Below are 20,939 nucleotides of genomic sequence, written 5' to 3' on the forward strand. Positions count from 1 at the left end.
CAGTTATGTTTATTTCAATTAAATTATCATTGTTTATATCAGCTAGAGATATATAAAGGGGTCATATAAAAGGGAAACTATCAAGTTAGAAAGCTGCCTTGGGTTGTTATCCACTGATCCTTTGCGTTATCACCAATAACCCCACCTACAGGCTAGTTTAAAAGGAGGATTTTCATATATATATAATGCTGCTTAACTCCACCCTTAGTTACTGAAACATTCTTAAAAACCTAGCCCTTACTGACTTAGAAGATCAAGTCTCTTAAAAAGATTCTTGAAACATTTTGACAGAAATTGTCCTAAAACAATTAAATTATATTTAAAAACGTTAGTAAAATTGGTATGCCATAACAGTCGTCTCTCAATTAACCAGAGGAAAGTATTTAAAATGTGGTAGAAACTACTTCACTTTCATTACCAACTAAGGAAAGTTTCTTGTGGCCCTGAACTGCATAAGGAAGGATGCGAGCTCCCCTGTGCCTGTAAACTGCAGTAGTTAGTTTTCTTGGCTCTCAGAGCACACAGGTACTACTATATCACTATTTGGTGACTGTTTATAATAAAGTTATCTGTGACCAGTCTGTTAAAGGATTTAATATCTTAAATTCAGATCCATCCTGGCAGCCATATTATTATATTGGCAGAATTCCAAATTTCCATCTCTGACAATAATCGAACGTCCTATTTGATAGACTACAGTGCAGTGCACTGGCATAAGCATAAAGACATACTTTTCTCTTGATCTTGAGACAAATGGAAGATTTCAGACCACTCAAGCATTTGATAACAGCTTCAGACAGGGGCCTTTGGGAATGCTTCACTTTTCAATTTCCCTGCTACAATTCGCATAATTCTTATTTTGCTTTTGTATGTATTGGTGTCATGAAGTTTTGATGAGCTCCATAGAAGTAATACATAAGCAATCTGTAGCAGAATATATGGACCCCTTTAAAATCTGGAAAACAGCTGGTCTGTGATTTGTAGTTGTTTGAAAACATGCATTTCAGCTAATGGGCTTAAACAAGGACCTTGTTCAAACAGGAAAGAGTAAAATGTTCTCTGTAAGGAAACAGAGTAGCATGGTAGAGATTTCTTCCATAAGTTCATAGAGCTAGAGGACTCAGGTAAAGGTTAGTGGGGTTTTAATATGAGACTATGGGCTGGGTAGCAGAAGCTACATGTGCAAATAAAGGCTTTGCAGCTCTTACATTTTTATTTTGTGGAGGATTTGCATCAAGCTTGTATAATTTTGTGATTGGCAGACTCAATTTTGTGATTTGCAGGCCTTTTTTGATTCTGCATTGTATTTATGATCATTTCTACTCCTTATGGTACTGTTCTCGCCTAGTGTTTGTAACATAAAAGTTAAAGAAAAGTTACGGTGTAACATTGAACTCAGCAGAAAATTTTAGAACTGCCTTGAAGACCATGAAGTTACAGCAGCACAGAGCTTGGCTGTACCCATAGTTGTATGTTCTAAAATATATACAAAAACCTGTTCTTGGTAAAGAATTTGCTATGCTTTTTGGTCTGGCTGAAACAATTATGGCTATTCCAAGCACTTAAAGTAGTGAAAAAACTTTTCTTTCTTTGCGTAAAATATTTGTGACTTCAGCTGTATTGCAACAAGGAGCTGGAGAAAAAGTATCAAAGTTGACTGAGAAGACGATTGTTTTTTACCACACAAAACGAAACAAAGTGCTTCTGCTGTTCTTTTAACTTGGTCTTTTTGTGCCACCTCAATTCCTCCATGACTATCAATGTATTCTTGATTCATATGTGAATGCAAATGTTATATGGTAGAAAAAATTTTACAAAAATAGATTCTATTTCTACTATTAAATATATATTCAGTATAAATAATGCAATCAGTTTCTACTCAGTATAGAAATGTGGATCTGTGGTTTTAATATAACTCCAAAAAACTTAGAATAAACTTCCATTTAGATCTTTCCTACAGAAATATAAATTTGCACATATATTTGAAAAGTAATAGCTAACTATTTTTCAAGTTGAATATCCTAAATTGGGCATATTCTGGTATACTGCGCTCTTAAGCCCATATCTTGAGTAGAATAAATAGAGATAGCAACATTACTCCTAGATAGATGTTGGTAAGATACAGATAAGTCATTCTGACTTGAAAGTCAGGAAGAGATTAATGGTGGAACAGGAATTTCATTTTTTTGTATGCCCAGTCTGTATTACCAATGTTATGAAACCATATCTTAAAGTAAAAGCATGTGGATTTGCAGAAGTAATAGTTATTATTTGGCATCTTTTTAAATTAACTCCTCAAGCCATTGATAGGCATCAGTAACAAAACTCTTACTGATTTCAGTAGAGCCAGGCTTTTACAAATGGCATATATTTGTCTCTTTCCTAATATGGGTCTTTCAACTCTTGAGCAAACTTTTCCTAATGAATCACAGGGTTAGATAGCTTTTCCACTAGTCAGTAACTTAACTCCTCCACAGCTGTGCAATATTTTTTACTTTCAACAGCAACCATTTAGACTATTAACAATAGTTCTCTATAGTTCATCAGTAAGTCTATATGAATAGAACAGCCATATTTTGTCTGTATGTTGAAAAAAGCTAATGCTGTACTTTTCAACGATTACTTTCTCATCTTGATTACATCTCTGTGTTGTTGAGAATGTATTTCAATCAAATACCATGCACACAGAGAAAGAAATATATTTTTTCATGTAGAAATCTATGTTAATGAAATAAGTATGGCACAGTCTAACAGGGCTCAAATCAGACTTCTTTGTACAATACCACCTGTGAGCTAAATTGCAGCGCATGTGATTACAATAGATGATTATATATAATTCTTTAGGGATCCACTAACGGAAGCTAGTCTGGAATGCAGCTGCCAGATAACTGTTAAGAGGAAAACAAAGAAAGAAATCATCCCACTGTGTTGGGTCTGGAGCCGGAAAAGAGTAAACTCATGAAACAGGGACTATAACTAGCAATTCTACTTTGCTGAGCTGAGTTCAACTGAAAGTATCCATAACTGCATTGTTAAAGTATGAACGAGAAGACAATATAATAAGTTCTGATCCAAAATCTTCAGTATTTACAGGCTGATACAGGCAGAAATATCCTGCATTTTCCTGCATCACCTACAGTGAGGTTAGAATACATTCTAGTTTTGGAATTCATGTAGTTAATTGCTTGGGGAAATAAGCATGATTACTTTCAAGTGCAATTTGTACAAAACTAATGTCTGATAAATATTCTTATATAAAGATAAGGATATCCCAAACAAAATCGTGTCACAGACAGAAAAAAATGAACAGCTAATGTGAAGAGGGAGATTTTTGTAATGGCAGTCATACATTTTAATTTAGCCCTAGCAGGAAAAAAAATTGTGTATCTTATGGATACAAGATGATCACTTGCAAGTGATTAGGAGACAGTCGGGAAATATGGGTTCTATTATTTATTTTGTCTCACACAGTTGCATAACAGTGGCTGCTTGCACATTTTTTAAAATATCATCTGAAGTGATTTAGAAATGTAAGTACCATGTATATGCTATGTGGTTTAGCCTTAAGTATTGATTTTTGAAATGTAACTTGAAATGTCCCTTGAGTACTTGTCAGCACTTTTAGAAAATTGTCTCTGGGTTGTCTACAGATCCTATCTGAAAAGGATAATGTACAGAATACCTACCTGTGTTTATGAAATATTTTGTTATGTAAGAAGAAAAAGTGGGATTAGTATTTAGTCTTATTTTGGCAAAGATAGGTATTTATTACATTCCAGATGTTAGAGAGTTCTAACTAATTTCTCCAATAATTTCTCACAATAATTGTGATAAATATATCTTCTATCACTAGATCATTTTCTGCTTAAATGATATAACCATTGGAACTCATCACGTTCTCTTAATAATCTGGTTGGATTGGAGCTAGGCTGTTCACCACCTTATTAAATTAGGCGGTTTATGCCTCATATGTTGTGAATCACCTGAAAAATTCTGCTTTTGGTCTAGTTTGGTCTAATGCTAGTTTTATGATTTTTGTATAGACCGGTTTTGCTTCCAACGTTTCTTCTGGATGAAAGTGCCATTTCAGAAATTCTCATTAAATAATTCAGAACGTGTCCTAGAACAATATGATTAAAATAGATTAATTCAAATTCAAAACACTGGATTACTTAGCTAAAAAAATTAACAGAGCATGATTTCCTTGAAAGATGTGGTAATAGTTTCCTAGAAAGATGTGGTAATCTTTTTTTTTCTTCTTTAATTTTGTTGCATGACAGTTATTTTCAGTAATATAGACTGAATTTCCCAAGTCACACAAAGATGCAGTCACAAATGAAGGCATATTAAGTAATTTTAGTTTGGTATTTATAATCAAGTAGCCTGAGCACCAGTTTGCTAATTTGAACATTGTGATTGAAATTGGTGTATAATAATTTAAAAGAATGGTTTTATTAATAGCTGTATTATTTTCATTGCTCAACTTAAGAGGCATTTAAAGGGACAAGTATAAGTGGCCTAGGACTCTTGCCATTTACTTTATAATTTGAGCAGACTCTCCTAAGGCTACTCTCAAAATTCATGTAACATTTGGTTTCCTTTGAACTAATAAATATTAACTACAAACTCCGATACCAATTCACCCAAATACATGGCTGTTACACTGTTAGTAAGGTAGGAAAATATGCCAGACTCTTTGTCTTTTACAGCCTTGGTAAGAAAACTTCCTTCCTGACTTCTGAAACAGATGCTCAGACAGTAAGGTAGGTTTTCCTATGTATTTGGGTGAACTGGTGTTGGAGTTTGTAGTTAATATTTGTTAGTTCAATGCTCAGCACTCTAAAACACAGTACCAGTACTGTAGGGGTGGCAGGATGTAAAAGAGAGCAAGAGGCTCAAAACACCTGTGTAGCTGATTACACTACTGCGTGGGAGGAAGGAGGGCACAGCCAGCCTCTTGTAGCTGGCCAGCAGCGAGAGAGGAGGGTTCCTTACCACGAAGAGGCTCTCCATGTTTTTCCCCCTGTGGTTTTCTCGATGTTTCTTATGTTGGCTCTTACCTGATGAGGTAGGTGGTAGTATTTTTTTCCTGAGTGGATGAATGGTCTTTTTAGAATCATAATTTGGACATAAGGTATAAGAAAGTTTCCTTCTTTTTTCTGACCTGTATAAAAGGTTTTAGAGTGCTCTAAAACTTGCTTGCCCTAGAAATGATGTGCCTTTTTATTTGGTTTTGGTTTTCAGTCTTTGTTGGAAATACTGACCAGGATCTCCATGCTCAGTAAAGAAGGTTCAGTTAGAAGAATGGAGCTTACTTTAATTGGAAGAATGGCTTTTTGTCGCCAGTTAGTTTGAAAATAGCCTCTTGAAGTTATATCCAATTTAGTTTTTGATTAGTAACAACATTTGTAGGCAGAGTACTGTTTGAGTATTTGTCATGCTTGCAGTTCATATGTTGTCAGAGATGTGCTTAGTACATGGCAGAGATTTCTTTTTGTACTATGTTATAGCATGGTACTGGTAAGATGGTGCTAAACTAATACAAGCAACAGTGTTGGGTGGGGAATTCAATTGCAATGAATCCCACCTTGGGCACAGGTATTTGTCCCTGTCCTTATGTAAAGGTAGTATTACAATTTTTTGCTGTAGCATTGGAAAGTGATGTGGCTGTGATGACTTCAAGGCTTCTCAGGTGCAGTTTCCCCACATAAGCAAACATAAAGGACTGCTACTGAGGAAGATCTTGTACTGGCCTTTCCCACAGCGTAAATCTGTCTCTTGTTGCAAGGTGGCCCTAACAAGCAAGTCTCATTATTTGAATCATTATGTGCTGGATTTACATAACTAGTTTCCTAGATCCTTGTAAAATCTCACCAATAAGCACCCAAGAACTGCTTGGATTTCTTTGTATCATCTTGCACAGATGATATTATGTGCAGTCTCTAAGCTGCATGGACTATTCCAAAGGAAATAAATTAGCATGGTGGAATTGAAATTGCTTTTGCTGGTGAAAGTTGCACTTTCCAATTGTACTAGTACTGACTGCACTCTCTAGGATTCAGTTATCCTTTCTATTTTACTTCAGAGTTTCTGTCAGGGAGTACAACTCTTGTTTTCACAAGGCCTTTGCTGCAGAAGCTACACAAGCACTGGATGGAATCAGTCCATTCCCCACTCTGTACTGCCTTCTTCCCTTGACTTAGCTAAATCCATGTTTTCTCCCAAATTCATCTGCTTAGTGGCTAGCTAGAGAGCCTGAACATTGCCACTCTTAGAGGTCATGTAGACCACTCAAAGGGCAAATCTGTCATCATAATGCAATGTTGTGCATGTGTTATGCAAGAAGCCAGAAAGCTGTTGTAGTGAGCATTTCCACACACCTGACAAGCATCTAAAACTTCACATTTGCCACTACATTGCTTACAGCTGTGCATACAAACAGCCCACAGAACCAGTTCACCTCAGCAGCTCTGGGACTTCAGCACAGATCACATGCAACCTTTTCAAAATTTGATGTTTGTGATTTTTTTTTTCCCTCCTAATATCTTCAGCTCTAGATAATATGTATGTTCACCTATAATAATTTCTGTCTTTAACAGTAATAAACTTCTCTATTTACTTTTTTTTGTTCTGTAATCAGTTATTTCTGTTTGAAATATTAAATCCCACTTGACATTTAAAGGTCATAATAAAAACTTACAAAATTAGCACAGATTATTAATGAAAATATGCTTCTTGTTAAGAGGTGGGGTTTTTTCGGTTTTGAAATACATTACCTTCTAGTTTGACAAATAACAAAATTTCAAGGTACCAAAATGGCCAAGGACAAGTCTGATCGGCTTCTTTTTATAGTCTATAGCACCTCCCAGTGTCTATTAACACGTTTAAAAGAAAGCAAGGCAGCTTACCAAAAATGGAAGTAAGGTAAGGCATGCTATTAAAGGTTGAAGTAGTAACGCTAGGAAACTCCTTCAAAAAGCCCCACAGGTAATGGGGGTATTGGAAAAGTGTTTTGATTGCAGTGATGAAGATGAGTGGTGTTTTTTACTCCCTGTTGAAGATATTGTGGTTATAAATACTATGAAATGGTCATGTTTTCTGTATTTTCATTTATAGTTTTGCATTGATCTATCAATGTTCTGACTGTGCTTAATTTTGAAAGATTGCATACTGAAGGAAAAATTCAGTGTTTTTAACAGAATATCTAGGCTTTTTAATAATTTCATCCTGTTTTTGAATTGTCAGATTCCCACTATAACTTTAAAAGAGCAAATGCTCAGTTGGAATAAATTGACATAGCTTTGCTGATGTTAACTGGGATTTACCTGTCTGATCGTCTGATTCAGCATGTTTAGAATATTGTAGTCTTCTGTTGATAAACTGTGCAGGTACTAGATTCATGTCGTAGGCAGTGTGTGAATACTGTAAAAAAAAATCCCATTACAATTTAATCCTCATTTTTTTTTTCTTTGATTCAAAAGCTAAATAATAGTCAAGAGAGTGTATTGATTGCATTGGTATTTGTATTGCTTTTTTGGTGTGTTTTCATGAAGTTGTGGGCCATGTCTGTGAATATCCACTTCCAACTTTTCAGCACCAATTGTTACAAAGAATTTTTTCCATTTGTATAAATGATGTCATGTGTTATGAAAGTTTTAAAGTGTGACAATTCAGTGCTATGATTGTTAACCTCTATTATGTTATTGCCATAGGAATTTTCACTGTTAACTTTTTCTTAATAATGTTTCTAAATTACATACACCAGAAGGCTAACTTGACCTTTCCGTCAGCTCATATCCAGAATTAAAAATTAAAAATAAAGCCAAAGGTCAAAAAAGACAATTGAAATACAGTTGCCAAATATAGTCATAGACAGTCAATTATGCAATGAAAGCAGTGTGCCACCCAAGAAGAGTAACAGCCTTCATTTGCCTAAACTTATTCTGTTTTGATGAGGAAAGTGTTCCAAAATATACTACTACTTGATGCATCTTCTAGTATGGAACAGTATAATTATATGCTGTAGGGTGTCTTGGTCTTCCTGAGCTTTAAGGAAGATGGAGGAGAAAACCAGCTTTGTTCTGTACTCCAGGATCCTAGAAATCTAAAAAAATCACTTTCAGCTACTCAATACAGAAAGCTGGAAGATGTGAAGGGAGATATCTGGATTTTGGTTTTGTTTTGCAAGACTGACTGTATAAGGAATTAAATTTTCTACCGAATTCTACTTGCCTGTATGGAAAATTGCTTCCTCAAGATTCATCTGAGCTCTGTGTTTTTCTGTCTAGCTACTGACTTCAGTTATTTTAGTTAATGTTCTATTAGTCAATTAATATTCTATAATAAAGGTATTTAATATCTATAACATTAACATGTAATTCTTTTGTAGGTTTTTCACTAATATTTTTTAAAGATCTTTACACAGAGGAGAATAATTCTTTTTCATAGAGGCACAGAGAGTTTGAAGAATTTTCCTAAAGTCTGTAAGCAAATTGCTTAGAAGTTTGGATTAGCCTCAAGTCTCTTGAGTCTCAGGTCAGGGCCACTTCAGCACATTTTCTTCAGGATGGAACAATAACATGCTTAATGATACAATACTGAACTTTTTGTACATTCAGAAATTGTAAACAATGGGGGGGAAAAAGCTGTGGGGGAGAAGAGGCTGCAATTTATCTTTTTAAATGTATCCTGTAACTGCTTCTGCAGTTGGCTGCTAAACTTGATTGATGGTTCCATAAAAATGTAACATTTCTCTTTTCTGATAAATCTCAATATTGAGAGATTCAGAAAAACTGCCAAGTCACAGCTGAATTACAAAGGTGTATCAAGGTCAGATGAATGTTTAAGCACAATGTGTATAGATTCAGCTTAGACGTTTTTCACTGCTCACACTGAATTTAGCTCATACCCCAGTTTTGAAGCACACACAGGCAGACATAGCCCTGTTGGTGTGTGTTAGCCTGTGAAGCTGCTGCCTGTGCCTGAGCCCAGAGGTTTGATTCTCCCTCACAGAGCTTATGCAATCACTTTGTGTTCAAGGTGAGAAGAAAGTGAGTATAAACTGCCACCGTTCTGACTTTACACATATTTTTCAGCTGGTAAATACCATGGGGTAGACAAGGTGATGAAGATTCAGGAGGTAAATCCAGAAGTGATGAACAGTTTTAATTGTATTTTGTGGCCCCCCCGTCATACTGTGTCAGTTGAGCACTGATCTGGACATTGATATGTGAGATCTGAGGAATCTTGCTGCAATGGTTCAATACTTTACTCCCTCCTTTCTTCTCCTCACTTCCCCCGAAGGGTACTCTTATTGGAAAAGTCAACAGAAGCTGTAAGATAGGCATAACTCAGCTGCTTCTGTTATTTGCATCTTTGCTAAAACCCATCTTCATCAGCAGTTGATGGTGAAAAGCTGGGATTTGTGCTACGGTATAGGCATGGAGTCTCTTCTGCTGGTTGAAACTTGAGGGGTGGTATGTGCCACCAGTGCTAGACAAAGAGCTAGAGAGGGAGCAGGGAAAGCTGTTATATTTAGATCTGATTAATCACTGTAAGAGAAAAAGTCATCTTTGGCACTGTAGACTAAGTTTTGAGAGGATACACATATATTGCCATTTAAATTAAATCTGTGTGTCTTGAAAAGATTACCAGAGTACTGAAGTGAAGCAAAAGCACTTTCACATTAGTGAAGGTTTGTCTTCTCCTGATGCCAACGTATTGGCTGAACCAACAACCTCTTGAAAAAGTCAAGAATGCCGGTGCGAAGACTTTCTGTTTGTTTGGAACACACATAACCCTTCACTGAATCTGGTACATCAATACCTGCCTTGAAATATCTCATTTTCAGATACTGAATCTTCTTGCTCCTCTGTGTAATATCTATTTAAGCAACAGAATTAAAATTTATATAGTGGCACAGCATACATAGTCCAACATTTGTTTTACCGTAAGAAGCATATATAAAATGCTATTGGAATTAATTTTGATTTCTGAGCAAGTTTGAGTATTTAACCACTAAGGTGTGTATAAATTGTGTTTTGTCATCAGTTAAGGTTTAGGTTTGAACAAAACTGAGTTCATTTAATATTGCTGAAAACTGTGATTTGTTGGATTTTTTTCAAAATAGAAGTAGTTTTCCAAGATAAAAATTTTAATCAAGATTTCAGCCATTTTGTGCCAAGATCTCACTAGACTATCTTTTCTTTTTTTTTTTACCTTTTTTGGTTCGCTTTATCCACTGAAAAGAAGAGGAAATAGGCACTTTCTGGTTTTAGAGCACACATGGAATATGATAGGATCAGACATCTTAGGATTCAGGTTCCGGGAAGGCTTTTCTAGTAACTAAGAGACCCTTTGAAGTCTTTAAAATGAGATTCCAAAGGCAACAGAGCGTGGAAAGTCCTAAAGCATCATCCAGTCATAGTTGTAAATCCTCTTGGATAGAGTCAAAATAAACTCTGATTTTTGCTGCATTGTTTTCTGAACAAAATCAAATAAAATCTGGCAAAATTCATAAACACAAACTGAAATGAAAGGAGGAGTAAGCAGTAATAAGGAGAGATTTATTTTCTATGAAAGATGAAGAGTTAACGAATTGCCATATTTTCTCCAAGATTTGTTCAGTCGCTCTCACTTTTTACAATCATGAATTCAAAAAGTCTGCTTTGTGTGCCCACTTAGATTATTTTACATGAACAAGATACAAAATTTATTTCTTAATAAAAAGCATATGGTTTAGGCTTGGACAAGGTATAATAAGTGATTGTCAAAGAGAAAAATTTTTCTGAATAATGACAGATTTTCATCTCTTGGCTGCTTCCTAATTCTTGCTTTAGTTTTTCAATATGTGAGACTCAGTTCTCACTCTGCCTTTTAGTTTTCAGAATGAAAGCAAAGCTGTCAGGTGCCAAATGATTTCCTCTGTTTATTGAAGATCACTGTACTCTGATTTGCTTAGTTTACTCTTGAGTTATCACCTTTATGTCCACCAGAAGGCTCTACTGCTTTCTGAAACATGCTCAGAATAATATTCTTCAGGTACCCTAGAAGGTCATCACTATTGTAAACAGGATTCAATAATTTACTTTCACTGAAACAGTACACATGTATTTCTTGGACTAAGCAGTTAACTTTTAATGTGTTTTGAAACAAGTGAGTGATAAATGCAGATTAATTACAATTGGTGAGTGAGGATTTGGTTCAGTATTTAATTTTGTCATGGAATTTCAATCCACATACATTTAATACAGTGGCTTTTGAATTAAAATCTTAGGATATTTTCACACTTTCATTATTTTTTGCTCTTACTTTCATAGGATGTATATATCTATTTTATTCTGTAACTTACTAGAGAAGTTTGAAATACAAAGACCCTAATTCTTCACTGTCTTGGCATTCTTAGATTTATAGTCTCAACTGATGAGAGAAGCTCTGTGAATTTTGGCACTTGCCAAAGTTATGATGAAGTTATTCTACAGACATTTCTCAATGTGAAGATTGCTCTTCACATTATTCATGCTTCACAATTCATGGGCTGAAAACAAGTAGTTGATTCTGTCTGCAAAACTGACAATGCAGCTTCCTTTATGAAGCTAAGTTATGGTAGTTAAAAATATGAATTTTTTCTTGTTTTCATTTTAGTAGCACATGTTAGTGATTCAAAAGGGAAGAGGATTCCTTTTATTTACTATGTAAGTGGAAAATTAGGATCAAATAAGAAGATACTTCTTGAAGCAACACTTTTCGTACCCATTGATTTAATTTGGCTGCAACTGTTCTGGGATTCCATCCTGAGAAACAGGTCTGATTTACCTTTTCCTAACTTTCAGAACTGGAAATCATAGAACAAGAATATTTGAACACTCAGATCAATACATCTTTGAAATGGATATGATTTTAAAATGATGCTTTTCAGAGACCCTGGATAAAAATAGCCTGTTTAGTCTTCTGTTAAAAATTTTGCTTAGGGAAGGTGTATTAGTCCAGGTGGGTTTTTTGGGAGGGTTTTGTTTTGTTTTTTTCCCCTCATATCATATTATTTTCTTCATGGGTATCTTAGTATAGAGCCATAAACACATCTTCAAAAAGGCTTCTTACATATTCTGTTGAATAGAGGGTATCACAAAAAAGAAGTTTTTTACAATACTAATTTTTTGAGTTTCTCAGAAAATCCAAGTTATCAGTGTTCACATTTTTCCAGTCCTCTTTGTATATATTTCCCTATTCTATTTGTCCAACAAAAGCATTTGGATATTATTTCCTAGTATACAATAGATAAACTACAGCAAGAGACTTAAGATGGTGGGAGACTTCCCACATACTTGTTAAATTTCGTGGAGACAGTTCATCATAGCACACATCAGTTTCCAGATAAACCATTCAAGTATTGATTGTTTTTTCTCCTGATGTTTGTTGCATTTACCAGAAAAAGAATTCAAAATTTTTTTCACTGCAATATAAATGTAAGGGTTTAACGACCCAAGGTTGCCTTTCTGTAATTTGTAATAGTTAGTTACCATCACTAAATATTAATAAAGTGTTCAGAAAACTACAAGAAAATGGATTGCCTTCAGCACAAGATGAGCTGATATTCTCTAATGGTTTCACTACAGAATGTTTCAGGGTGTCATTAGTGTACTTCAGCAGCATGATATCCTGCAGAGAATCGAGAACCTTTACTTGAATTTGGAATAATGCTAAATTACTAATGCTAAATTACTTAAGCATTGTGGGACTAAGAAAAGCAAATTTATATAATTATTCAGCTCTATACGCTGTCATAATCTCTTTAAAGTGTTTCTAAATATTAACAGAAAAAATTGGGTACAGTAGGTATTTGCTTATCTGCAAAAATTTAGAAGAAACTATTTCAACAGTCAGTAACAGTTTTTCCCAGTGATTTTTGTGGGAGCAACGTTTCACTTTGAAACTAGCCCTATGGATCTCTATTGTAGCAATGTCCTCCTGAAACTCAATGGGAGTCTTCCTGAATATGGACCAAATAATTTATTTGGCTGCTGGCCATGTGTTGTCTTTCAGAGGAATATGGTTGTTCACTACGTAATAGTGTAGGAAAAAAGAAGACATATGGAAACAAATTTTAAAAGAAACAGTAACATTAGTCAATGAAGTTTTAACCACGAAAGTTGCCAAGCACTTAATGTAGTCATGAAGTGAAAAAATAAATTATGAAGCCCACTAGCCAGGCGCTTAGCATGCAAAAGTGCTGTTCTTATAGGAAATAAGCAGTCAACTTCAGTTCAAAGCTGAATCACACTAAGAGTTCTTGAAGTTTGATTTATTGATTTCTTTTGCTGCTGCTGTTACAAAAAGCACAATAATATGTACAACCTACATTAAAAGTGTATTTAATAGAATCCTTGGAAATATATTTATCCTTTCAGTTGATTATAAACAGTACACCAGCATGTCCCTGGCCTCTTTTCCTTACAATTTTGTTTTGAAATATGCAATATAATCCTATGTATTTTCCTGTTGTATCTTAATAAAGTAATGTCTTTTCAAGTAGATGTCATATTTCTCTAAATAAACAATATATTTGTAATAACATGAACACCAAAGTGGCAAAAATAGTGACTGCAATATTGATGCCTTCAAGTGTAAATGGAAGAGATATAGGTATTTGTGTGAAAAATACAGATTAGTACAACAATTCTTTTGCCAGTTCAAAAAATGTATTTGGTACAGCTTTGCAAAATATTATATGTCCATTCTCTCTAGATGAGTCATGTTTTTGGAAGAAAAGGGAGAGAATATTTTTTCAGCATCATGATCATTGTAGTAATGAACTGCAGAAACTAGAATAGATTTTGTTCCTGGCTTGGCAAACTATCTAAAAGATTTTGCAAGACAGTTTACATAATTCTTTCCATTGAACTTTCTAGTATTGCATATGTTTTAATTGTTAACTCAAACACACCAAACTTTTAGGTAATTTGTGGACTATATAAATGTGGTTTAATGTTTCATAAGTATTTTATGAGCAGAGTTTGTGGTTATACATTTTCATACTTACAACCTTAATTCACTTGTTAAAATAGGCTCTCTGTTTGCTAATAGTTACCAGCTGTAACTAATACATTAGCAGATCTACAATGTAGTATTTAAAATGACGCATTTCAAAATCAATAACAAATGTCGTGCTGTAGCATTAATTGGAAAACTTGTCTTATACAATGGTCAGTACACTATACAAAATTCTTTTGAAATTACTATAAAGCAAGGAATAGGAAACAATGATGTGTAAATTTCTAAAAACTTAGAAATAGGAAAAGCAAAAATATTACTTACTGTAGTTGTTGTTTGCTTCTCTTGTCCCTTTTACTTTGCCTCGCTTATCAATCCTCATATACCACTGAGTTCGACAGAAAAGTCTTCTCACTCTTACATCCCCCCCTTCCATATAATCATAGCTTCTGGTATGTCGCTCAGGGCTGGAACAGTTCACATTTGTAGCCATTTGCTCTGGAGTCATGTCATTGCAAGCTAAAGATATAGTGCCCATTAGAAAGATAATGTAAAAGTATGATCTGTAGAGCAAAATTGGCAGGATCCATGTCAGTATCCATTTGTGCATTATAGTGCAGTGTTCTGGGTGTTCATGAACAACATAATGAAAACTAAATCTCAAGTAGACTGTTGCTCTTAGGTCACCGACCTGCCTTCTGTCTTTACGAGTTACAGATTCATTTAAATGAGATTGTTCCCTCTTCTAGAATTCTGATCGTTATTCCTTAATAGTTAATGGCGAAATAGAAGAGCTTCTTAAATATCTCTTCAGTCAGAATATCCTTTAAAGACACAAGTTATAAAAACCTTTGTTGTCGTGACCTTCTGTACTACTTGAATTTGCTGCTTGCACTGAAAGTAAAAGATCTGTGAGAAAAGGTGCATGTATAAGTATTTATGCTCAGTTGTTACAAACGTGCAAGGATACATTATGAAAAGTACTATACATAAATGTATGACATGCTAAGCTGATTTTAAAAAATATGCAAATGTATATACAACAGAGATATCTCACACAACCTTTTACATAAACAGACATTTAAACTGATTGTAAATATAGTTCTGTCTTCAGTTTTAAGTCCTTCCAAAAATCCCTTATTGATTCAGTTGAACTACTTTCTCATGCATGGTAAAATTCTGCTGATTACTTCATACCTATATATTCACTATTAGCACAATCTATCAGATAACTTTTTTTTCTAGTTCAAATTTCAAAACAGACCTCATAGTCTTAGCCCTGTATTTTTATTCCTACCCTTTTCATTGTTTTTAATAGAAATAGTTTTCTTAATGCTTTTTTAGCATCTAGCATATACAAATGAAGATAAAAGTTATTAGCTATTAGAAACTGTTGAATGTTCTTGTAAAGGACAGATAACTTACTTGTTCCTGTTGATAAGAGCTGGATACCCAAGTATTCCATTTCTGTTGTCTGCTTTTTGCAACATGAGACACTCTACTGTAGCTACAAACTTTCTCAGCTCAGAAAGACTCCACCAGAATTATAATTGTTTCCATAAATCAACACGCTGGAGAGATGGTGTGTATGTGCTTATGCGTGCGCGTGCATGTGTGAGTTGAGCCTGTTGTTCAGTCCTTTTCGATAAATACCTTTGCTGACCTCACTTGGAAGCAATTAGAATTTAACCAGTCAGCTGTCAGTTGAATGCACGAACAAAAATAAAAGGAGACTTGCATTGTATCGTGTCCAATGGTCATCAGAGGGAGCTATGTACATAGTTTATACTTTAAATCTCCAAGAATCTACTTTCTAAAAACATATATTCCGTGGTGTGTGGATAGAATTGCTTTGCATGCTAGCTAGTGTTTCTGTGCTTTGATTTAGGTCAGTCTTTTTCTGTCCTTAAAAAAATTCCTCCTTCTGTCTTTTGTACTCATACGCTTATCTTGGTTTGCTTTCAAATCTCTTCTGCAGTTTGGTGGATTCATTGTCTGCCTAGTGCCTTTCTGATGGATATATGAAACATGTGGGTCCATTATGTACTATGGAGAAGTGTGTGCTGTGGCCATTATAGATCATGCAGTATATTTTTATATCATGGACTTGAAAAGAGAAACAACTGCACAGAAGATCACTGAGATTTTTATTTGATCAGCCACTAGGTGAAAATGAGAATGTATATTTGGATGTTTCAAAGTCAGATATTCAAACACAACCTTTACCAGCATGAAGGAAAAATTACTACGAGGGAACAGCCTTAGCATAAGTAGTTATTAGTTCTTGAAACTCACAACGTGAGAATGAAAAGTGGCAGCAATGCAAGAAAACCCCTTATACTGCATAGAATCATAGAATAGTTTGGGTTGGAAGGGATCTTTAAAGGTCATCTAGTCCAACCCCCTGCTGTGGGCAGGGCACACCAACCAATGGGTGACCAGCAGGCTTAAAATATAGAGAATCAAAATAATGGGTAGATATGCCTGGGTTTCTGCTTCTGTATGCTTATTTCCATCTTTGGCACCAGTCTGCTATCGAAAGTCCGTGTTCCATTTCACCCTTAAATTCTGTTGAGCTTCTGGTGAACGTATTTGTAAAACATACTGAAGATAAGTTTTCAATAACTCCTTATCCTGTTTAAATTCCACGCTGTTGATGTGAATACACCTCAGACCCTTTAGTAAATAATAGTAACACGGAAAGTTTGGAATTAGTCCACATACTAAGAATAGTTTACTTACCTTTAGTTGTGTATACTTAATAATATAATGCAGTTTATCATTCACTGCTTTTATCCCACCCTCAATCTCACTCCTTCCTCTCCGTAGAAATGGATAACAGTTACTTCTTAAAAATGAAGTAAACAGTAGAGGCAGTTAAAAATCATAGGGAGTACATATGTGCCACCTTGTGGTGAGGGGGACATAAGAAAATTGGGGTTTTTCGCTGGAGTGATCCAAAATGAGCATAAAGGTGTATGGCACCAGGCAACCTTGTATTACTCAGCCTTTGCTATACACAAACACAGAGAATGAGTCATTTCCTTCCTTAACATCCTCAACTTCCTTCTCAGCGCTCACGTGGATTAATCCCATTTGTCACCCGCTTTGCATTCTTTTTTTAAGCGTTTTCACCCTAAGTCCGAAGTTGATCAATTTTTCTTGTCATCATCTCTATTTCAGCATATTGGGCTGTTCCCCATATTCTGTGGCTCAGCCTAATTTTCCTAGTTCAGCAAAAGGCTCAATATATGCACCTTTACGATATGAGAGGTATGGTGCTTAGGCTGGATGCCTGCAGTAGATACACAAAGAAGTGGCTTTCATTAAGTTAACCATTGTAAACTGTGACTATGGCTATTTCCAGTTTGACTTGTATCTTGTCAACCCATGACCACCATTCTGACAAGAACTGGGGACTGAAGTGATTTATCCCAGTTGTGGTTTTTGCCAGTACATTTGCTGGATTTATAGCAGTATGTTCTCTGATCCATTCCACAGTCTGAATTCAGAATGATAGCAATGAAAAAAATTTGTGGTATTCAAAAGGCTTATCTGTTGTGTATTATAAAAAAAGCAATCGAGGATAAAAGGTAATCTGTGTTTTACTCGACAAAGTAGAATGCAAGTAGAAATGTTTTTGTAAATATTCTGGGTCTTTTATGTGCAATACCAACTTTCACTTTTGGATCCATACTGGTTTTAATTTTCCTTTTTCCTTGCTAACTTATTGTTTCTGACAGTTAGTAACAGGAGAAAAAATACATACCTGAGCCTTTGGTTCCAGAAAGCTAGAGCTACTCATGGTCCAGGCATAGGCATGTATTTCTCTTGGCTCTGAAAAAATAAATCACTTGCTGTAAGTGTGTTTTTTAAGTGATGCTTCAGTTCAGATCTTTATGAAGTTTTGTATTTAGGATAAATTAAAAGCAGTTTAAATAAGGCACTAGCTGTAAGTTTAGTCAGTGAACAATGCAGTTAATCTTTAATTACTGCTGATAACATTCATGGCCTCACATTTTCTAATTATAGAATAACTTCTTTCCACAATGCTTTAATTGCAGTTTTATTTAATCACACAGTTTTATGTCTTGCCATATAACAAGTACAACTGCATATTTTTTAATGAAAGGATGCCATCTTGATCTGCATATGCAAGTCAGGATTCTTTGAATAAATCTCTGATTCCTTGAATGATCCAACCCACTTCTGTTTAAACCAAGCATAACTGATATCCCTCCCAAATTGAACTGGTTTAGTTTTATGGAAGATTTAGCTTGACTGGCACTTCTTCCTCTATCTTCTTACAAACGCGCATGCCCAGGGCTTTGCAAATCCAATCCCAAGCAAGTCCTTAATGATATACAGAAATTGTCCTCCTAAAATGCTAGTGATTTTCTGTGTGTTTGGCGAGATTGTATTTGAAGAAATGTGTTAAGGTATCAGGACCACATGAAACATGAAAATGTGCAAAATACACATGCTGTAAGCCATCCTTTAATATTTAAACCTGCCTCCTTTACATTAACCCATGCATTGTTTCCTGCTTCCTAGTTGATAGGCAGTTGTCCACAGCATTGCTACAGTGCACATGCTGAAAAGAAAAAAGTGGGAATGAATTGCAAGCACTTCGCTTCCAATTATAAAGATTGTGCATAGGCCTCCAGTTCAAATTGAAACAGCTTAATAAAGTCTATTCTTTCTTCCCTCACATAGGAAATTACTTTTTGTCCTTTTAGATGAAAACATGACTATAGGGATCCATGCTTTCCTCATCTCCAGGCTGGCCTGTTGTAATACGTATCACCCAGGTTTGGCATTGGGTCATGAATGCGACTTTTTAAAAAAACCTCCATTTTGTCTAGCTTGCCCTCAGGGCAACACATACCTGCTAAGAAACTATCATTCTGCTGCTCCGTGTTCCCTGATCCATTTCAAATTTGCTTTAGAACATCTTCCAAAACTTTCAGAATTTAAGACAGTAGGAAGATAAAAATCTCTGTGTCAGACTTTAAACCTAAGATGTTGGGTTTTAATGCCCTGTGGCAGTAGCTAAAATGGGATTGGAAGGTCCTACGGAAAAAATTCCGCAGATGTGAAGGTGCTAAATGTTCTCATGGTTAAATCCTTATCCTTAGTTCCCTGATCTCAGAAATCAGGATTAGATCAAGGCTGACTTTTGCTATATGCAAAAGATACAAGAAAAGTGCTACTGTTTGTGCAAATCTTCCGTCAGCATTGATCTCTGAAAAACACTGCAACATGCATGCAAAATAAACTTGTTGAACAAGGCAGTAAAGCCAAAAGAGAGATGAGGAATATGGCACTTCAGTTCGGATTTATCTTTTCAGGTTGTAAACTTAAGTGTAAACTTAAGATTAAAAACCATAATTATGAATCCTTTGTCTGCCTGACTATAAGAATGTCTTTTTGGTTTTGGTAACTAGTATGGGTTATTAAAATCGTATTGAAAAGAGACCAATAAATTTTGCCTAGCAGTTTTCAAAACAGATCCCTTAAACATCATTAATTTCTTTGTTTCCTGCTATTCATCCAGATCATATTGAGCTGGTTTAAATTTACAGAAAAGCTGGAATGGGATGCAATAGATAGTTTGGGTTTTGGGTTTGGTGGGGTTTTTTTGCTATCAAATAGTTGACAACTGTATAACAACTTCCTTTTTTGTTAATTAGCTACAGCAAATGTTTTTTATATAGCTTATTTTAAGGAAAACAAAAGCTGGGAATACCTTAGCTCAGTCAGTAATGAACTTAAAAGGTAAAGCCATCCAGGCTTTTTTCACTAGGACAATGGAGTATCATGATACTGACTTTTGAAGGAGATGGAATAAAAAAAGAATGTGATGGCCGTCAGATAAATCCTTCTTTTCTGAATGGAGTTTGCACAGTATATGGTGCAAACTTGTCTCCTTGTTATTCATAGCTTGATAACCCTCAACTTCAGGGAATCCTTTGTGATAACATTAGGACACTCAGACTGTGATTATCATAACCTAAGATGTTGTCGCAGAATTGAATTGTAACAGTACATTTTTGGTGGACATGATACAAAAAAAATAGAACTGATATGAGAAAATACTGAGGAGAACCATTTGGTTTCTTTTTTTTTACGAGGTATAAAGTTCAGAGGTCTCTCTTTCTGAAGTGATCCATACGTTTGTATTCAAATTTTAGTTTTACCAAAATACTTGCCTTGTAGTGATTTCTTCTGCCTGATGCTAAATATATTCTTAAAAAAAGAAAAAAAAGTGTAGCATCTTTTTATATACACAGACGGTTGGATAAGAATCAGCTTTAAACCTAGATTTGTGGAACTTGCAGAAAACTATTGTTCCTATGACTTTACATGTAATAATTAAATTTTACATTAGTGGCAATAAATATAAAATAAAGTATTAATTTTTGGCTTTTAACTCAGATTGTAGCTATACATAGGTATGAATACTGCATATAATTCAAGACTGGATTATGCAAATTACTTCTGTGTTTTTTTGTTTTCTTTTTAAGTGGTCAAACAAGCTAGCCATTTTTAACCCTTCACATAGGTCCATATATAGTATAACTATTATTGTAATTTACTTGGTGGCTAAATGTTTTATGGACCATATAAAAATAATTTATGAATAACATCTAAAGCAAGAATAAAGTTTTATTGCCATGGTAATATATATCCATTATTACCCTGTATATCTGCTGGTCTTTTAATCTTGGAAAACAATTTTAGTTCCTTCTAATTGGAGCCCACCTGAAGGCAGATTTTGGAGGGCAGTTTTCAGCCTTTTTTTCTTTTTTTTATAGTTTTGAAACTGTGGCTTCATTGATCTGCTAATACTACCTATATACCTCATTGAACAAAGGCTGATTGAGGATGAGAATGGAAAATTATCCTCTTATTCAAATATTCCTTTATATCTCTAATGAAAATCTAGT

The 20,939-nt window shown here is 34.9% G+C and overlaps 1 protein-coding gene across 1 annotated transcript in view; it reads right to left on the minus strand.

Annotated features, from left to right (window-relative positions):
• FGF7 (fibroblast growth factor 7) overlaps positions 1 to 14,599 on the minus strand; it is a 28,822-nt gene extending 14,223 nt beyond the window's left edge. The window contains exon 1 of the mRNA XM_075159514.1: positions 14,314 to 14,599. Coding sequence (XP_075015615.1) covers positions 14,314 to 14,599 — 286 coding nt within the window. The remainder of the gene's footprint in view (positions 1 to 14,313) is intronic.
• Positions 14,600 to 20,939: the final 6,340 nt, after the last annotated feature.

This window comes from Calonectris borealis, chromosome 11, assembly GCF_964195595.1.
Source record: "Calonectris borealis chromosome 11, bCalBor7.hap1.2, whole genome shotgun sequence".
In the NCBI taxonomy this organism is placed as follows: domain Eukaryota; kingdom Metazoa; phylum Chordata; class Aves; order Procellariiformes; family Procellariidae; genus Calonectris; species Calonectris borealis.